This window comes from Haliaeetus albicilla, chromosome 18 (genome assembly GCF_947461875.1).
Source record: "Haliaeetus albicilla chromosome 18, bHalAlb1.1, whole genome shotgun sequence".
Classification (NCBI taxonomy): Eukaryota; Metazoa; Chordata; class Aves; order Accipitriformes; family Accipitridae; genus Haliaeetus; species Haliaeetus albicilla.
In genome coordinates, this window is record NC_091500.1 from 16,543,631 (window position 1) to 16,557,819 (window position 14,189).

Consider the following 14,189-nt stretch of genomic DNA (forward strand, 5'->3'; position numbering starts at 1 on the left):
CATAGTTAGGTCCAAATTGATCTCAGTACATTATTACTATCTTATTTATGCTCTAATCAATGTAGCCCTACACCATGAGTTCTGATGCTTTGTATCAGACTTAGTTTGATCAAAGCTTTGACTGCTAAGAGAAGCCAAGGAAAAGCACAAAGCCCAATTTGCTGAGAACAAAATGCTGATACTTAGCCAGAAACCTGCCTAACTTTAAAAACAAGCATTAACTTTCAGTGCTTCAAAATGATGTCTGGCTATCCAACTTAACATGTTGCTATTCCAGTTCCTAATATATTCTTTTCAGACCACTGCAATCACTGACCTGTACCAACATCAGTGCTGCAGGGACATTAGAGAGCCATCTGTTAAACAGTCTTGTATCTGCTAGTTTGAATCCCAGACTTTGGGGCTTGGGGCTTTTTAATTATTTATGTTTTTTCTCCCTAGGATAGCCTTGGAAACATGCACATCCTGCTAGCTTCAGACCCAGGGGAAGAACAGTCACACACCATCACCTTCAGCGCAATCAAGAGCAAAGGAGGAAAGACCAGCAAGTCAGTTAATTTTATACCAAGGCAGCATGTCTCAAAGAGGCACCATATATATTATACTTCAAAAGAGGGAGCACTTTAGCAGAAAGAAGCAAACTCCAGCATTCTTTCCTTTCAAGGAAATGCTTTAAGTTCTGTAAAATTTATGTTCCACATCAACTATACTTGAGGAAGAAAGGCAGACTTGCAGGACAGTCCTTGTTAGTTAGGTGTTAGATTAGATCATGGAATAAACTCCTTTTTGTACATCAAGGCAGTAGCTAATTTCAGTCTATCCCATTGTTGTTTAATCTCACTGCAGATCATTTGCAGGAACTCTAATCTCAGGCCATAGGGAACTCCTTCACAGACCACATGCCCTTACCAAAGTTACATTAAGCATACCCATTCCTGTTACTCCATGTTTAGTGTGGAGTAAAAATGTTGCAGCACATACTGTTTTCACTACTATTATGAATTAAAACCAAAACTTAACTGCATGATGCAGAAGCTAAGAACACTGCTCCATCCTGAATTAGCTGAATTTATCCTGAAACACCATCCACTTAGTGCAGTCCATCTGAAAGTCAGAGCTAAGCATAATTTCACTTGACATCTACCAACCACATGATTAAGCAGCTATTTCCTGCAGAACTTGCATTTCCTCAGAAAGTCTGCAATTCAGACAGAAATTATCACATAGCTTTGCCCATTGGAGCACTGAAGCCAATACAACACTCAATCCAACCAGCTCTTTATTACCATTATATGAAATACTGTTCCCAGATATTAAACAAAAAGCAATTAAGTCCAGAAGCCAGCTGCATGTTACTTTTCAGTACCCAGAATATCCAACTTACTAAGTTCTTCACCTTCCATACCAACTTTCTTCCTGTTCAACAGATTTTAAAATCAATAGTTTGATCCACAGCACCATTTGTAAATTACATACCCAGAAAGAAGCACAAGTCATGAAAGGTTAGGTTGCAAAAATCTAAAGATTTAGACTTGCATTTTACCATTGTCGAGTATTACAAGACAGTTCTTTATCTTAAACATTAAAGTGCCAGGTTTACATACAAACTATTAAAACAATAGTAAAAAAGGTAAACTTAAAACCTGCTAAGAAAGCAGTGAGGTCAAGTAGTTGCCTCCAGAGTTTTCTGCAGAAGAGTGTTCAGCAAATTTAAGACCAGAATTTCTCAACTGCTCCTTTGTTTATGGGGAGAACAGCAGGCAGAAGCTAGTGGTCACTGCCCATAACATCTCATCTTGCAGAAGGAAGATGCATGTATCTTTCACAAAATGGAGTAGCATATGTTGTAAGAGATACATCTAAACATTCTATGAATTAACACCATTGGCAAAGTCTAATAAAAAGGGATTTTACTGCTGGAGCTACACTAGCCTCCTGAAAAGTACCAATATCACCACACTTTTCAAGAGTGGGATTTTGGTACAGGAATCAGGTCACACTGTGACTTTATATATTGAATGTTTCCCTGTAAACAGGGGAGCATACACACTAACTCATATGGTCTCAGTTCATTTAAAATTCTGCATCCAGGGTGAAAGAGTTGTCTGTGGGCTTCGACATGACTCCCATTCTCTGATATTCACCTACTCGCTTCTCAAAGAAATTGGTCTTGCCTTCTAGAGAGATGTTTTCCATGAAGTCAAAAGGATTCTCTGCTTTGTATATCTGAAATGCAAAGGCAATTCTATAGTCACTACAGGTGTTCACATCTCAAATATGTGAGAGCATTAGAGATCAGCTGGAAGGAGTCTAATGACACTATCAGCAGGCTTACTATGTAGTGAACAAAAATCTCTGCCCCAAGCCTTCTCTACTGTAATTGTTCCTGCCTTTTAGCTGCAGTAGACAGAAGCACAACAACTCTTATATAGTTGTTTTCCCATAGCATTCTTTTGTTTTTCCTTCTGTGAGTCTCCAAACAGGATCTAGCAGCAAGACTTCTAAATGGTTTTACAAGTTATACCCATATTGCTGCAGCCATTTTAGGATTCAGGTTTCTGGAGGAAATTAAACTTAATATTATCTTTTCCCCATGAAAGATGCAGTGTATTAGAGCCTTACCTTGTTAAATCCCAGTTCCAACATAAGCCGGTCTGCTACAAACTCTATGTACTGTTTCATTAAAGTGCAGTTCATGCCAATCAGCTTTACAGGCAGTGCCTCCGTCAAGAATTCCTGCAGATAATAGAAGCACTTTATGTACAGAAACTGGTATTCACTCTGTACCATCTAGGTTAATTTTATACCCAACAGCTCCCCAGCTTTCTGCTTAATTGCGATCAAGTTCCTAAACAAGGAGCAGACAATTACCTGTTCTATGAGAACAGCATTCATGATGATTTCCTTTACTCTCTCCTCTGATGGTTTGCATATCAAGTGCTTAAACATGAGGCAGGCAAAATCACAGTGCAAGCCCTGGAAAGAAGTTTCAGTAAATTATTTCAGGAACAGTGATTTAGAAGAGCCACTAGGCACCATCTTCACACTTGCCACATTATTTAGTATTATTTACAGACAACTTTCCACATAACCAGAAGGAGGCATAAGCAAGTTCAGCCAGTACCAGCTGCACTTGCTTCAAATGGCAAGGTATACCAAGTGCAAGAGTTGGTGGGAACTGCTTTACAGGAAGTAAAATGCTGAGTTCATTCATTCTCTACTGTAAGACCCACAATGACACATGTTTACACACTTTAGTGAGCTTTATAGACTGCCCATTTCTAAACATACTCCTGTTTAAAAATATAGGCTGCAATAGAGTATCATTACTTCATGCTACTGTGGCACATTACCATCTTAACTGCTAGAATTTGATTCATACCTCATCTCTACTGATGAGTTCGTTAGAAAAAGTGAGTCCAGGCATTAATCCCCTTTTCTTCAGCCAAAAAATTGATGCAAAAGAGCCAGAAAAGAAGATTCCTTCCACTGCTGCAAAAGCTACTACACGTTCTCCTATTAAGAAAAGATTGATAGTAATATCACACAGAAAACTTGCCAGGATTAATACCCAGAAGTTGCAAATAGACCAGTGAACTGCATCCTCCAAGGAGGATGGAGAAGTTTCTGCTCAAGTGTGCTATAGCCTGTCCTTAAAAGCTATTACAGTAAAGGTCTGTAAACATGAGAGGAAGTAAAAACTAGAGTCACTACTAAATAGCTGAAGCCAAGGCTCCTTCCCCCAGGTTAACCATCAATACCATCCTTTTTCAAAGATTGCACACTGAAAAAGAGCAGTTATTTTAGCAGCTGATTTAAGTCAGTGTCTGCTCATCTTTGATTAAGTAAGGAACTTGGGCCATGAAGAATGCTTTAATACTAGTGAAATAATGATCTGTACCATCTCATCTCACCTTTGAAGCGAGACATCAAGAATCAGTAAGGCAGGAGCTACAGCTTCCAGTTGCACATGTCTACTTGCTAGATGGCAAGTAATGTTCTGGACACATGATGGCAACTTACAATTTGATCATATAGCCAGGCATGTGAAGATTGCCACATGAGCCTCTATTATTCAAAATGCCAGCAATTTTAGAGATTCATGTCAGTAGCTCATTTGCAAGATGAAAGTTATTTTCTTCATCTCCAGAATTATACCAGTATCTTATAGTATCTTATACCAGAGATCACTTATTGTCCCTGTGACAACAATCCCTGTGAACTGTGAAGTCTTGAGAAATGGTGGTTGTTCCACCTTTTTTAGGGAAGGAATTTCACTTTGCTTCCAATAGATGTACTCACCATATGTTGCTTTCTTGTCCCCAATCCAGCACATGGCCCAGTCAGCCTTCTTTTTAACACATGGTAATGTTTCAATAGCATTAAAAAGAAATTCCCTGAGAAGGATAGAACTCATTAGGATCAGACATCAACACAACTACAATAAGCATTCACTACCATAGATGGCCTTGTTCACTTAAAAGTGCTCTGCACCTTCACCCTGATAATTTCCTTCCCCATCTCATTTTGCAGCAATCTAGCTCTGTACCCATCAACTACTTTTTCATCACCTACCCACCACATCAACACCAGTTCACTTGAATTTGTGACAACATCAAGGGGAATACCGTTTCATCAAGTGTTGTTGAACAAGGCTTTCAAAACTACAGATCGACCAGCCTCCAACTTTCCAGTGGCAAGGCACCAGAGCTCTCATGTAAGCAGTTCTTCCTTAAACATTTACTGGAATTAATCATCCCAGAGTAGAAATGACAGGCTCAGCTTTCTACAAAGTAGCAGCAATTAGATATATCTAGACTGCAAATAGCATTGCAGCTACACATGACATTTCACTGAACAGGGTGTTGGTCTGACAAGAACAACAGAATAACTCAGTCCAGACTGCTCAAAGCCCTGTGTTTAGTTTTAAGGTACCATTCTTGAAATGATTCATCTTGCTATGACAACTTTACCCTTTGGTTTCAGTTTTAGTCAAGACCAAAAGCCACTTTTTGGCAAATGCAACATGCTTTTTTCCTCCCAAGCAAAATACTCAAGTGAGTAAGGGCAGCACATGCAATGTAAAAGTGCTAGCTGTTAACTAAATGCACTGGGTTTTAGAGATGACATTTGAATAAAAGTGGTATCATTCTCAGAGAAACTTTCCAACATAGCTTTCTACTAGGTGCAGGGGTCCTCCATATGAGCGCTTACTGTAATATACTCCCCTTATTTGACTGCTCCATCTTTTATATGGTTTCATTCCTTTATTTCAGTATTAAGTGGTTTCAGTTTCACTACTAATCTAAGCAAGTTCTTGTTCATACACTTCAGAAAAGAAAGATATTCTGAAATAAAGCTGCTCTTCAGCAGCACTGGTATTTTATATAAATCTAGTTTAAAACCTAAAATTACCCTTAAAGTCAGAGTGACTGATATGCATCATTTAGATCTCAATACTTTAAAAGTTTTGAACCTTTCATCACTGAGCAATACGAACCTCTCTTTAGAATCTTTAATGTAGGTGTCAATAAGAAGACTGTACATTTCTGAATGTATATTTTCCATGGCAATCTGAAAGCCATAGAAACAGCGAGCTTCTGTGATTTGTACTTCTTGACTGAACCGCTCCACCTAGAGGAAATAAATGAGCATTTGCAAAAGCATTTATAACTCAGCTGCAGGTTAGAGGTATTGACACTGTCTTTAGCAGTTCTTGCTTGGCCCACAGAATCCTCTTCCGATTAAATCTAGAGGTGTGGATTTTAACAGCAATATGAAAAGCAGTAACCCCTCACAGCTCCAAGTTGTAAGTTACTCTTTAGTCCCAAGAGAAATGGTAAAACTTCTTAGTATTGCTCACCCCCATTAGGGAGAAGAACACTGAGAGGGCAGAAGCAGAACAAGGGCCCTGAACCAGTCAGGCATTACTGTAAGGCAACGCTCAGCGCCCCAGAGGGAGTGGGCAAACTTGTGGATTACAAAAGCAACCCCCATTTGCTAATCAGCATAAGACAGCATTACATGTTGTAAGGCTGTAACACTACATGATCTAGCAAACAAGCTAGATCAGCCAGCAAGCATGTCCAACGTGTAGTCAGCTATCCAGTTATCTTCACGAAGTGATGTTTCTGTCAGGACCATTTCTACACACTTACCAAGTTTTCGTTGACAATGCCATCGCTGGCAGCAAAGAAGGCGAGAACATGCGAAATGAAGTACTTCTCCTCAGGCTTCAGGGACTCCCAGTGCTGGATGTCTTTGGAAAGGTCCACCTAAAGCATCGCAAAAAAGAAGCGATGAAACAAACGAAGAGACCGGGGCTTCGGGTACCGAGGCCGGTTCCCGAGTGCTGGGGCTGCGGGCGGGAGCAGACGGGTCCCGCGTCCCCCTCACCTCCTCCGCCGTCCAGAAGGAGGCCTCGGCCTTCTTGTACATCTGCCAGATGTCGTGGTACTGGATAGGGAAGATGACGAAGCGGCGGGGGTTGTCCCGCAGCAGCGGCTCCTCCTCGCCCCACGGCACCTGGAGCGGCGGAGACCGGCTCGGGCTCGGCTCGCCTCAGCGGCAGGGGCGGGGCGGGTAGCTGAGGCGACGCCGGGCTTTGGCGGGAAACTGAGGGACGGCGGCTGGCCGGGGGAGGGGGTGGCAAGGAGTCCCCCACTAAAGAGAGGGGCGCGGGGCAGCCCCCGGCGGGGACAAGAGACCACGCGTGGCGGAGAGGAGGACGGCGGAGCGGGGGCTACATGAGCCGCCGGGGGAAGGGGAGAGGGGAACAGGGCGGGCGCGGTGCCCGGGCTTTCCGCACTCACCGGCTTCCTGTCGCCCTCCTGGAAGATCTTGCGGGCCGCCTTGCTGGCCAGGACGCGGGCGCTGCTGAGCACGGGGGGCTGCGGGGAGAGAGGGCCAGGGTGAGAGCGCTGCGGCGCTCCCGGGCGGGGAGCGGGAGGGAGGGCGGGCGCTCACCGTATTCTCCTTGTCGCTCAGCGCCAGGTTCTTCATGGGCGACAGGTTCTTTGCGGGCGACAGGCGGGGCTGGTCGTGGCGGGCGGCGAGCGGGGCGCGGGCGGACAGCATAGCGGCCGCCAGGCGAGCAGCACCGAACGGCGGGAGCACGGCACCCCCCGCGTCGCCCCTTTATATCCCCTTCGAACTTGGCGCCAGAACGTCCGGCTGACCACTCACGGCCCGCACCGCCCCCTCCGCCGCCCGCCCCCGCGCTCCCATTGGCTGGCGCGCCGGCCGGGGCCCCGCCTTCCATTGTGGCGGCGGCGGCGGCAGCGGGAGGGAAAGACCTGCCCTTTGCTTTGGCGCCGGCGGAGCGGCGGAAAAGGCGGGAGAGCGGGGAGGCCCCGCCCCTCGCGGAGGCCCCGCCCCCCGGTGTAGCGCGGCCTGGCGCGGAATTCGATGTGGGGGGCCACAGCGGCGCTGCCCAGCCCGGCGGACGGCAGAGAGAAGGGGGCAAACAAAACGCAGCCGGGACCGCTTGCAGCATGCGAGGCTTCCTGCAAAGAGACGCGAAGCCGCGGGTCACACGTAGTCATTATACCTGTTTTTAAAAGGTCGGGGTGCGACGGGAAAGGAGCAAATTTGTTTCCAGATACGGGAATGGCCATAATCTGGGTTTAAGGTAGAGATCTGGAAATCCCCTGTTGCCACCATCCTGTCTTGCTCTCCCTCTCTCTTTTCTGGTCCCTCCTACCTACCGATTCATTTTCACATTCAACACCGGTTCCCGCGTTTGGAGACAGATCTCTCTATCCCGCATTTGGAGACAGAAATTGGCTTCCTGGAGAAACTGACTCCGTGTGCCACCTGGTTCCACATGTTTTAAATAAATAGCACAGGAAAGGGAGAATACAAGTATGAAGAAGAAGAGGTGAATATTTGTCGTGATTTAACCCCAGCCAGCAACTCAGCACCATGCAGCCGCTCACTCACTTCCCTCCCCGCTTAGTGGGATGGGGGAGAGAATCGGGGACAAAAAAGTAAAACTCGTAAGTTGAGATAAGAACAGTTTCATAGAACAGAAAGGAAGAAACTAATAATTATAATAATAACAATAATAAATATAAAATGATTGGAATATACAAAACAAGTGATGCATAATGCAATTGCTCGCCACTCGCCAACCGATGCCCAGTTAGTTCCTGAGCAGCGATCCCCCCCCCAGACCAACTCCCCCCAGTTTATATACTGGGCATGACATCACATGGTACGGAATACCCCTTTGGCCAGTTTGGGTCAGCTGTCCCAGCTGTGTCCCCTCCCAACTTCTTGTGCCCCTCCAGCCTTCTTGCTGGCTGGGCACGAGAAGCTGAAAAATCCTTGACTCTAGTCTAAACACTACTGAGCAACAACTGAAAACATCAGTGTGTTATCAACATTCTTCGCATACTGAACTCAAAACATAGCACTGTACCAGCTACTAGAAAGGAAATTAACTCTATCCCAGCCAAAACCAGGACAATACTCATCTTGTTTTAAAAGTCAGCATTTATTTTACATTAATTAAATCCCCTTTATTTGAACAACATTGTTTCCCCCATCCAACTCTGCAAAGGATCTGCTCCTGTCAACCAAAATGTTTTCCCTGAAGCAGTTTTAATGAAACCAGGAGCTTAATGAGAATTGGAGGCTTTTCTGTCATGTGGGATGCACAGTGTCCTTGAATGACACTAAGTGGTGACTGTCATCTGAGCACGTGCTCCTGGGAACCGGCACGATGAGTTACATGGCCCAGCACTGCACTGTGCCTGGCTGGAAGAGAAGCAGGTAGGGTAGGAGGGCAGCAGGAGACTGACCCCTCAGGGGACTCAATAGGGTCCTTTCGACTGTATAATGATACTAAGTTAAATTTACTGCTGTAATGAATGGATTTGGAAGAACAAGAGTACTCCCCTCTGCCATCACCTCTGACACTGTAAATTCAGGTTGATTATTCATTTCAGCAGGTCAGTGTCAAGGTCACAAATTTGGGTTTGAGCTCTCCTCAGCTGGGATGTATCAGAAACTGCCAGCAGAGAGATTAGGCTTGTGGTATTTATTGGTCCCATTTAGGACGTCGGACAGATGCAGGCACCCACCCAGGAGATGTTCTGTGGGACCTTCTGTGCTAAATACACATCCCAATATACAAATCTAAATGTACATCTTCATCCCAGGAGAGCGAGCACTGCAAAACCCGATCCTAGCGGGCAGCTTGGACAGGCGTGGACATGTTCCTGCTCTGTCCCAGGAAAGCAGGTCCCAGGGGCAGGGGTGCCAGGCAGCTCCCAAAAGGTTCACCAGCACCCACGTAGTGCCCTACTATCTCCTGCCATCTCTGCAGCTGCTGGAGGGGTTGGCAGAGAGCTACAGCAGCACCCTCCCCACCCCAGCCAAACTCATTTACCCCCCCACCCCAGTAAAAGACCACAAAGCCACCAGCCCACAAGTCCTGGGCTGCCACCAAGGGCCGTCATGATGCAACAGCCATGCTATCACTGCAGCTCAGCCGCTCTTCTCAGAAGCCCATGGCAGGGGATCAAAGCCCTGCCCCCAGGACGATGGCTCTGCAGGGAGAGAAAATGCCAGGGAGAGCACAGAGAGGGCCTGCAAGGAAGCACGTTGCACCTCTGTGCTGCTGTAGCTGCAGGAAAACGTTATTTGGGAGTGAGCGTCCACACTGAACTTTCCTATTACAGCAGTTTAACCCAATCACATTTGTTCCTTGAGGCACATCCCCAGGGTTTGCGTGCTGTGCACGGTATTTAGCTGTGTACCTACAAGTGGTATCATGGAGGAAAGCAAGCATGAGGAGCCCTCTCCCCTTCACATACATCCTCCTCCATGTTGCAACTGCATTTTGGGACCAGCGATTTCAAGCCAGCTCCTTTGCCACAGCCGGGTTCAAGGCAGCAGGCTGCTGCCCTGCTTTGAGGTGCCAGTGCTCAGCATCACACCGGGGGATGTCAGCTGGCTCATGCCCTCTCTTCGGGTGTGCGAAAGGATGCTCTGCTCTTCTGATTTCTGGCCCGGAGTGGAGTTCTGTGTGTTTAAAAAAAAAACACCCCAAAACTCAAATCAGTTTCATGCTGCCTTTGTTTACAGGAATTTAGACACTCAGAAAGGTGGAAATAAGAGCAGCCTGGGGCAGCTGGGCGAGGCGGGCGTGGGGTGCTGTGTAACCATGCTGTTCACACAGGTCCCCCTCCAGACTGCCCGCCCTGGGTCCCAGCCAGAGCAGTGACCCCAGCACCCACCTCTGCCCAGGCCCCGGCACGTCTCACCAGCTGCAGGTGGAGCTCAGCAGCAGCCTCTCCCCCAGCCACTCCTGTTGCCGTATCCTCAGTGCTGGCACAGCAAAGCCCCTTCCCAACAGGCATGGCTTACGGCCCCCAAACCTCACGTCCCCATCACACGTCTGCTTCATCATGATGAGTGCTGCCTTGGCTCTCAGCTGACCTACCTGGTAGCATTGGGTAATGCTCCGGGCAGGGTCTTCCTTGCTCAGAGGATTGGTTTTCTTCCATTTTAATGCCGATTGCCTACAGGACAGGGAGACAGTGACTCCAGGTTGCTGACTGCCTCCCACCACTGCAGCGACTGGTCTAACTGATGAAAGTTGGTGCGGGTAACTCCATGGGAGACATGGCCTGACTCATCACTAGCTGAGGACACAGCGTTTGCCAATGATTTTCCCCTGATTTGAGGAAGGTGATTTTTTTGCACTGCCTCATCCAGCCACATTCATCCATGCCAAATCCTGAAATCCTCACCCATTGCTCAGTCTGGCAGGGTTGATGTTTGTATAGAGCATCATGCTGAAGGGTCCCTGCTTAAGCCTGCGAATCCCAAAGCTTGAGTTCCACGTGCAGCAAAAAGAAATCTGAGTACTCTAAATATAAGCTAAGACAGGGTAGGTGAGCAGGAGAAGGCCATCAGCCAATATTGCTGAGATGACAAGTGGTGGTCTCAATGGCCACCACTTTCTCCAACAGGTTTGGAGGTAGCCCTCAGCATTTCCTCGCACCCCCACCCAGCTGTGCTGAGGAGAAGGATGCTCCTCATCTCCCCAGAAACAATCCGAGCCATAAGCACTTAGACCAAAACTTCAACAGTTTGAACGAAAAATTTGCCCAAATAGCTTGCCTCCCTGTTTAGAGGTAGTTGCCCTCCACTCGCTGCAGCGTTTATAACTCAAGGGAGGACTCTGCAAAAACTGAGCTGCAGGGCTCTGCCTGCTGAGCCAAGGCACTTTAGCAGACAGTTTCACTGAGAAATCTAGAGCAGAACAAAACAAGTCTTTATTAGCTTCATTCTAGCTGGATATTACATTTGCTGATGCAGCCCATTAATTTGCAGGTTTGAGAGCACCGTCATTAGCCGCCTGCTTACTTGATGACCAGCCTCTCTGGAGATAATGAGCGGCTGTTGAAAAGCAAAGCCCTCACATGCTTAGCATCCCCAATGTCTTTAATTTTTTAAAACAGTATTTCTTGCCTATTCCATGTCCTTACCCACCATTTACAACTTTCAGGACAAAGTCTGCAGGTAATATATGACCACATATGGGGTTATAACGGTGTAACTGGACGTGTTGTTTCTTTGCTGTTCATGAAGCAGGGCACAGTGCTGCAGACACAGTCCCACAAGTGCCAGTAGAAGAACCAGCATTAAAAGACTTGCAAGAGCTGGAAAGATGAAGTTTTCCAATCAGCTGCACTTGCTGGTCATCAGCAAGGAGTCAGTAATAGGCAAGAGCACCGCTGATTTCAATGCCTTCATCAGGATCTATGAGCACATCGTGGAGCTGGAGTAGCGAGACCCAGCACTGCATTCAGACGTGCGCTCAAGAAGGCTGTCACTCTTCTGTTCTGGTAGCACCACCTTCTTGTTTCCTGCAGCAGAAGGCTGCAGCAGAAATGGCACCAGCAGAAGACTTTTGGCCCACCATTGGCTTGCCTCGAGCAGGTTTTGGTCTCAGCTCCTGTGCTCTGATCATGGAGACTGTGGCTGACCTCTTGCAACACCTGGAAAATTACAGGTCATTCCTGCTCTAGCAGCCTGTCAGTCACCAGAGTGAACTTTCCTCAGGGTTACATTCCTCAGCCCTTACTCACCCGAAACTGCCTAGGTGAGGAAGGCCGCCCCAGGTCTCTCATTTCTGGGCAGGCTCGTGTTGTTTATGTTGAGCAGGGCTCTTGCACTGCAGCGTTTCTCACTCATTGCCACCGCGCACACCAAGTGGTTTGAGCTACTCTTTCCCTCTTGCTGCAGAAAACAAGCTTGCCACCTGAGCAAAGCAGCCAGGAGCCCCCCTGTACTTCTGAATGATTTCAGAGAAAACCAACCTCAAACCACGAAAGTCAATAACTGAGGAGACAAAGACATGACTGCAAATCATTTTTCCTAACCATGTCAGTGGCGGGAAGCTTGGTTATCACCCAAACCTTACCCATCTGCAGGGAAGTCCTGGGTCCTAGGTACCCCCCCATCCCTACTCTATCTGCTCCCAATGACCTTTTCTTCCTCAGCAGAGATTTTTTTCCCTGGAAGATGCAGATTATCTTCAACAAAGTGGACACCCCTTACAACCAGACTTTCTGGTGTGTGCTGGCATCCCTATCCCAAGAAATCACCTAGTCAAGATTGGCGTGAAAAGACCGAGAAAGGATCCTGCCTCTTTGTCTTTGGGACAGTACAACATTTTGGCCCTGTTCTGCTCCAGATGCCAATGACATCTGCATTCTTCCAGCAGGGCAGAGAAAACAGGGAAACTTACCATTGCACATTTTTCTGGTGGCATCTGCCAGACGCTTCCCTGCAGAGCATGAGAAGGTTCAGTATTTGTCAGGGTTCAATTGCAATTATACCAAAAAAGGGACTGGGAAAAGCAGGCTCCTTCCATGCCGTGTCCTGTTGCTCTGCCAGGGCAAATATTGTTGTGGGGTCTAGCAACTGTTTACCTGGTCAGTCCCTGTGCACAAACAGGCAGCAGTAGGAAAGATCCCCACTACATTCAAGTAAGTGAAAGGTGAGATAGGCCTATAAAGGCAGGAATTGACCCTAGGAATTGTAACCAGGGAAAAAAAGAGGTGAAATGGAAATTAGAAAGATAGAGGCAAGTGCCTGCAGCACTCAAGGGACCACAAAAACACAGAAAAGTGGTTTTATATTGCACTTGCATTCAAAGGGGTAACCACAGGTGGATAAATTGATGTAGGTCTGATATTTAATGACATAGAGGCCTGTATGGGGAGATGGGAGACAAAAAAAGATAGGCATCCATTATCCTTTCGGCAGTACAGTCACATTGATCAAACAAAATCCCTTGCTTTATAAAGGTGCATTTGATTTACTGCTTCGTGACATTGAGAGGATTAAAACTGGTTAACTGGTAGACTTTAGAAAGTCTTTTTTGGGGCATATCGTTACCAGCTCAGTGTCCTGAGATTGTCTGCAATGTTTTCATGTGGCAGATGTGGTGGGTGGTGAATAATGAGTGTAAAAGCAGCCTGTCTCACTCTATCCTTCGTGTTAATGAGCCTAAATGCAAGATCACGCACTAGGGAAGAAAACTGCAGATCACACTTATGAAATACTGGACTGCCCCTGCAGAGAGGGGCTCCTGGGCGACAATACGTAGCAGCTCCATCAGCACCTCCCAGGCTAACCCATGGTCGGGGGGCAAACCAGGTCCTCCGCTCCTTAGGCAGAGGGACCGCAGCTGGAGGCACTCCACTTCCTTCCTGTGTCACGCGGAGAGCATCCATGGGGCAGCCCCGGGGGGGGGGACAGTTCAAGGTTCAGCCACCCAAAGGCAGGTGTCTACCTGTGGGTGGGGTGTGTAGGCACTGAGGGTACCCGAGACATCCTAAAGCATCCTGCCTGCCCTCACTGATCCCTAAAGGTCTTTCATACCTCCCATGTCACCCCTGATGGCCACATATCTTGCCCCCCAAGCCTCTAAAATGGCACCAATGTCCATATTTAGGCAACAGAGTCAAGCCATCCAATATGAGAAAGACAGACCCGCCTCTGTATATCTAAATGCGTTGCCATTATCTCAAACTGAACACACTTGCTGTGCCCAGTCCCAGCAGCAAAGGGTTGAAAGGGTGTTGACAGGGTGGAAGCATTTCAGAAGACAGCCCCAGGGCAGACTGGAGACTTAAAAGCCTGCTGTGGAGCAAGATGCTGGGGAA

The 14,189-nt window shown here is 47.1% G+C and overlaps 1 protein-coding gene across 1 annotated transcript; it reads right to left on the reverse strand.

Moving 5' to 3' along the window:
• Positions 1-1,261: 1,261 nt before the first annotated feature.
• Positions 1,262-7,123, reverse strand: RRM2 (ribonucleotide reductase regulatory subunit M2). The gene is made up of 10 exons (XM_069805813.1): positions 6,967-7,123; positions 6,778-6,890; positions 6,397-6,550; positions 6,159-6,275; positions 5,501-5,634; positions 4,303-4,397; positions 3,383-3,516; positions 2,872-2,976; positions 2,623-2,736; positions 1,262-2,226 (listed from the first exon to the last, which is right to left on the reverse strand). The coding sequence occupies exons 1-10, from the start codon at positions 7,075-7,077 to the stop codon at positions 2,074-2,076; spliced, it is 1,230 nt and encodes a 409-aa protein (XP_069661914.1). The 5' UTR covers positions 7,078-7,123; the 3' UTR covers positions 1,262-2,073.
• Positions 7,124-14,189: the final 7,066 nt, after the last annotated feature.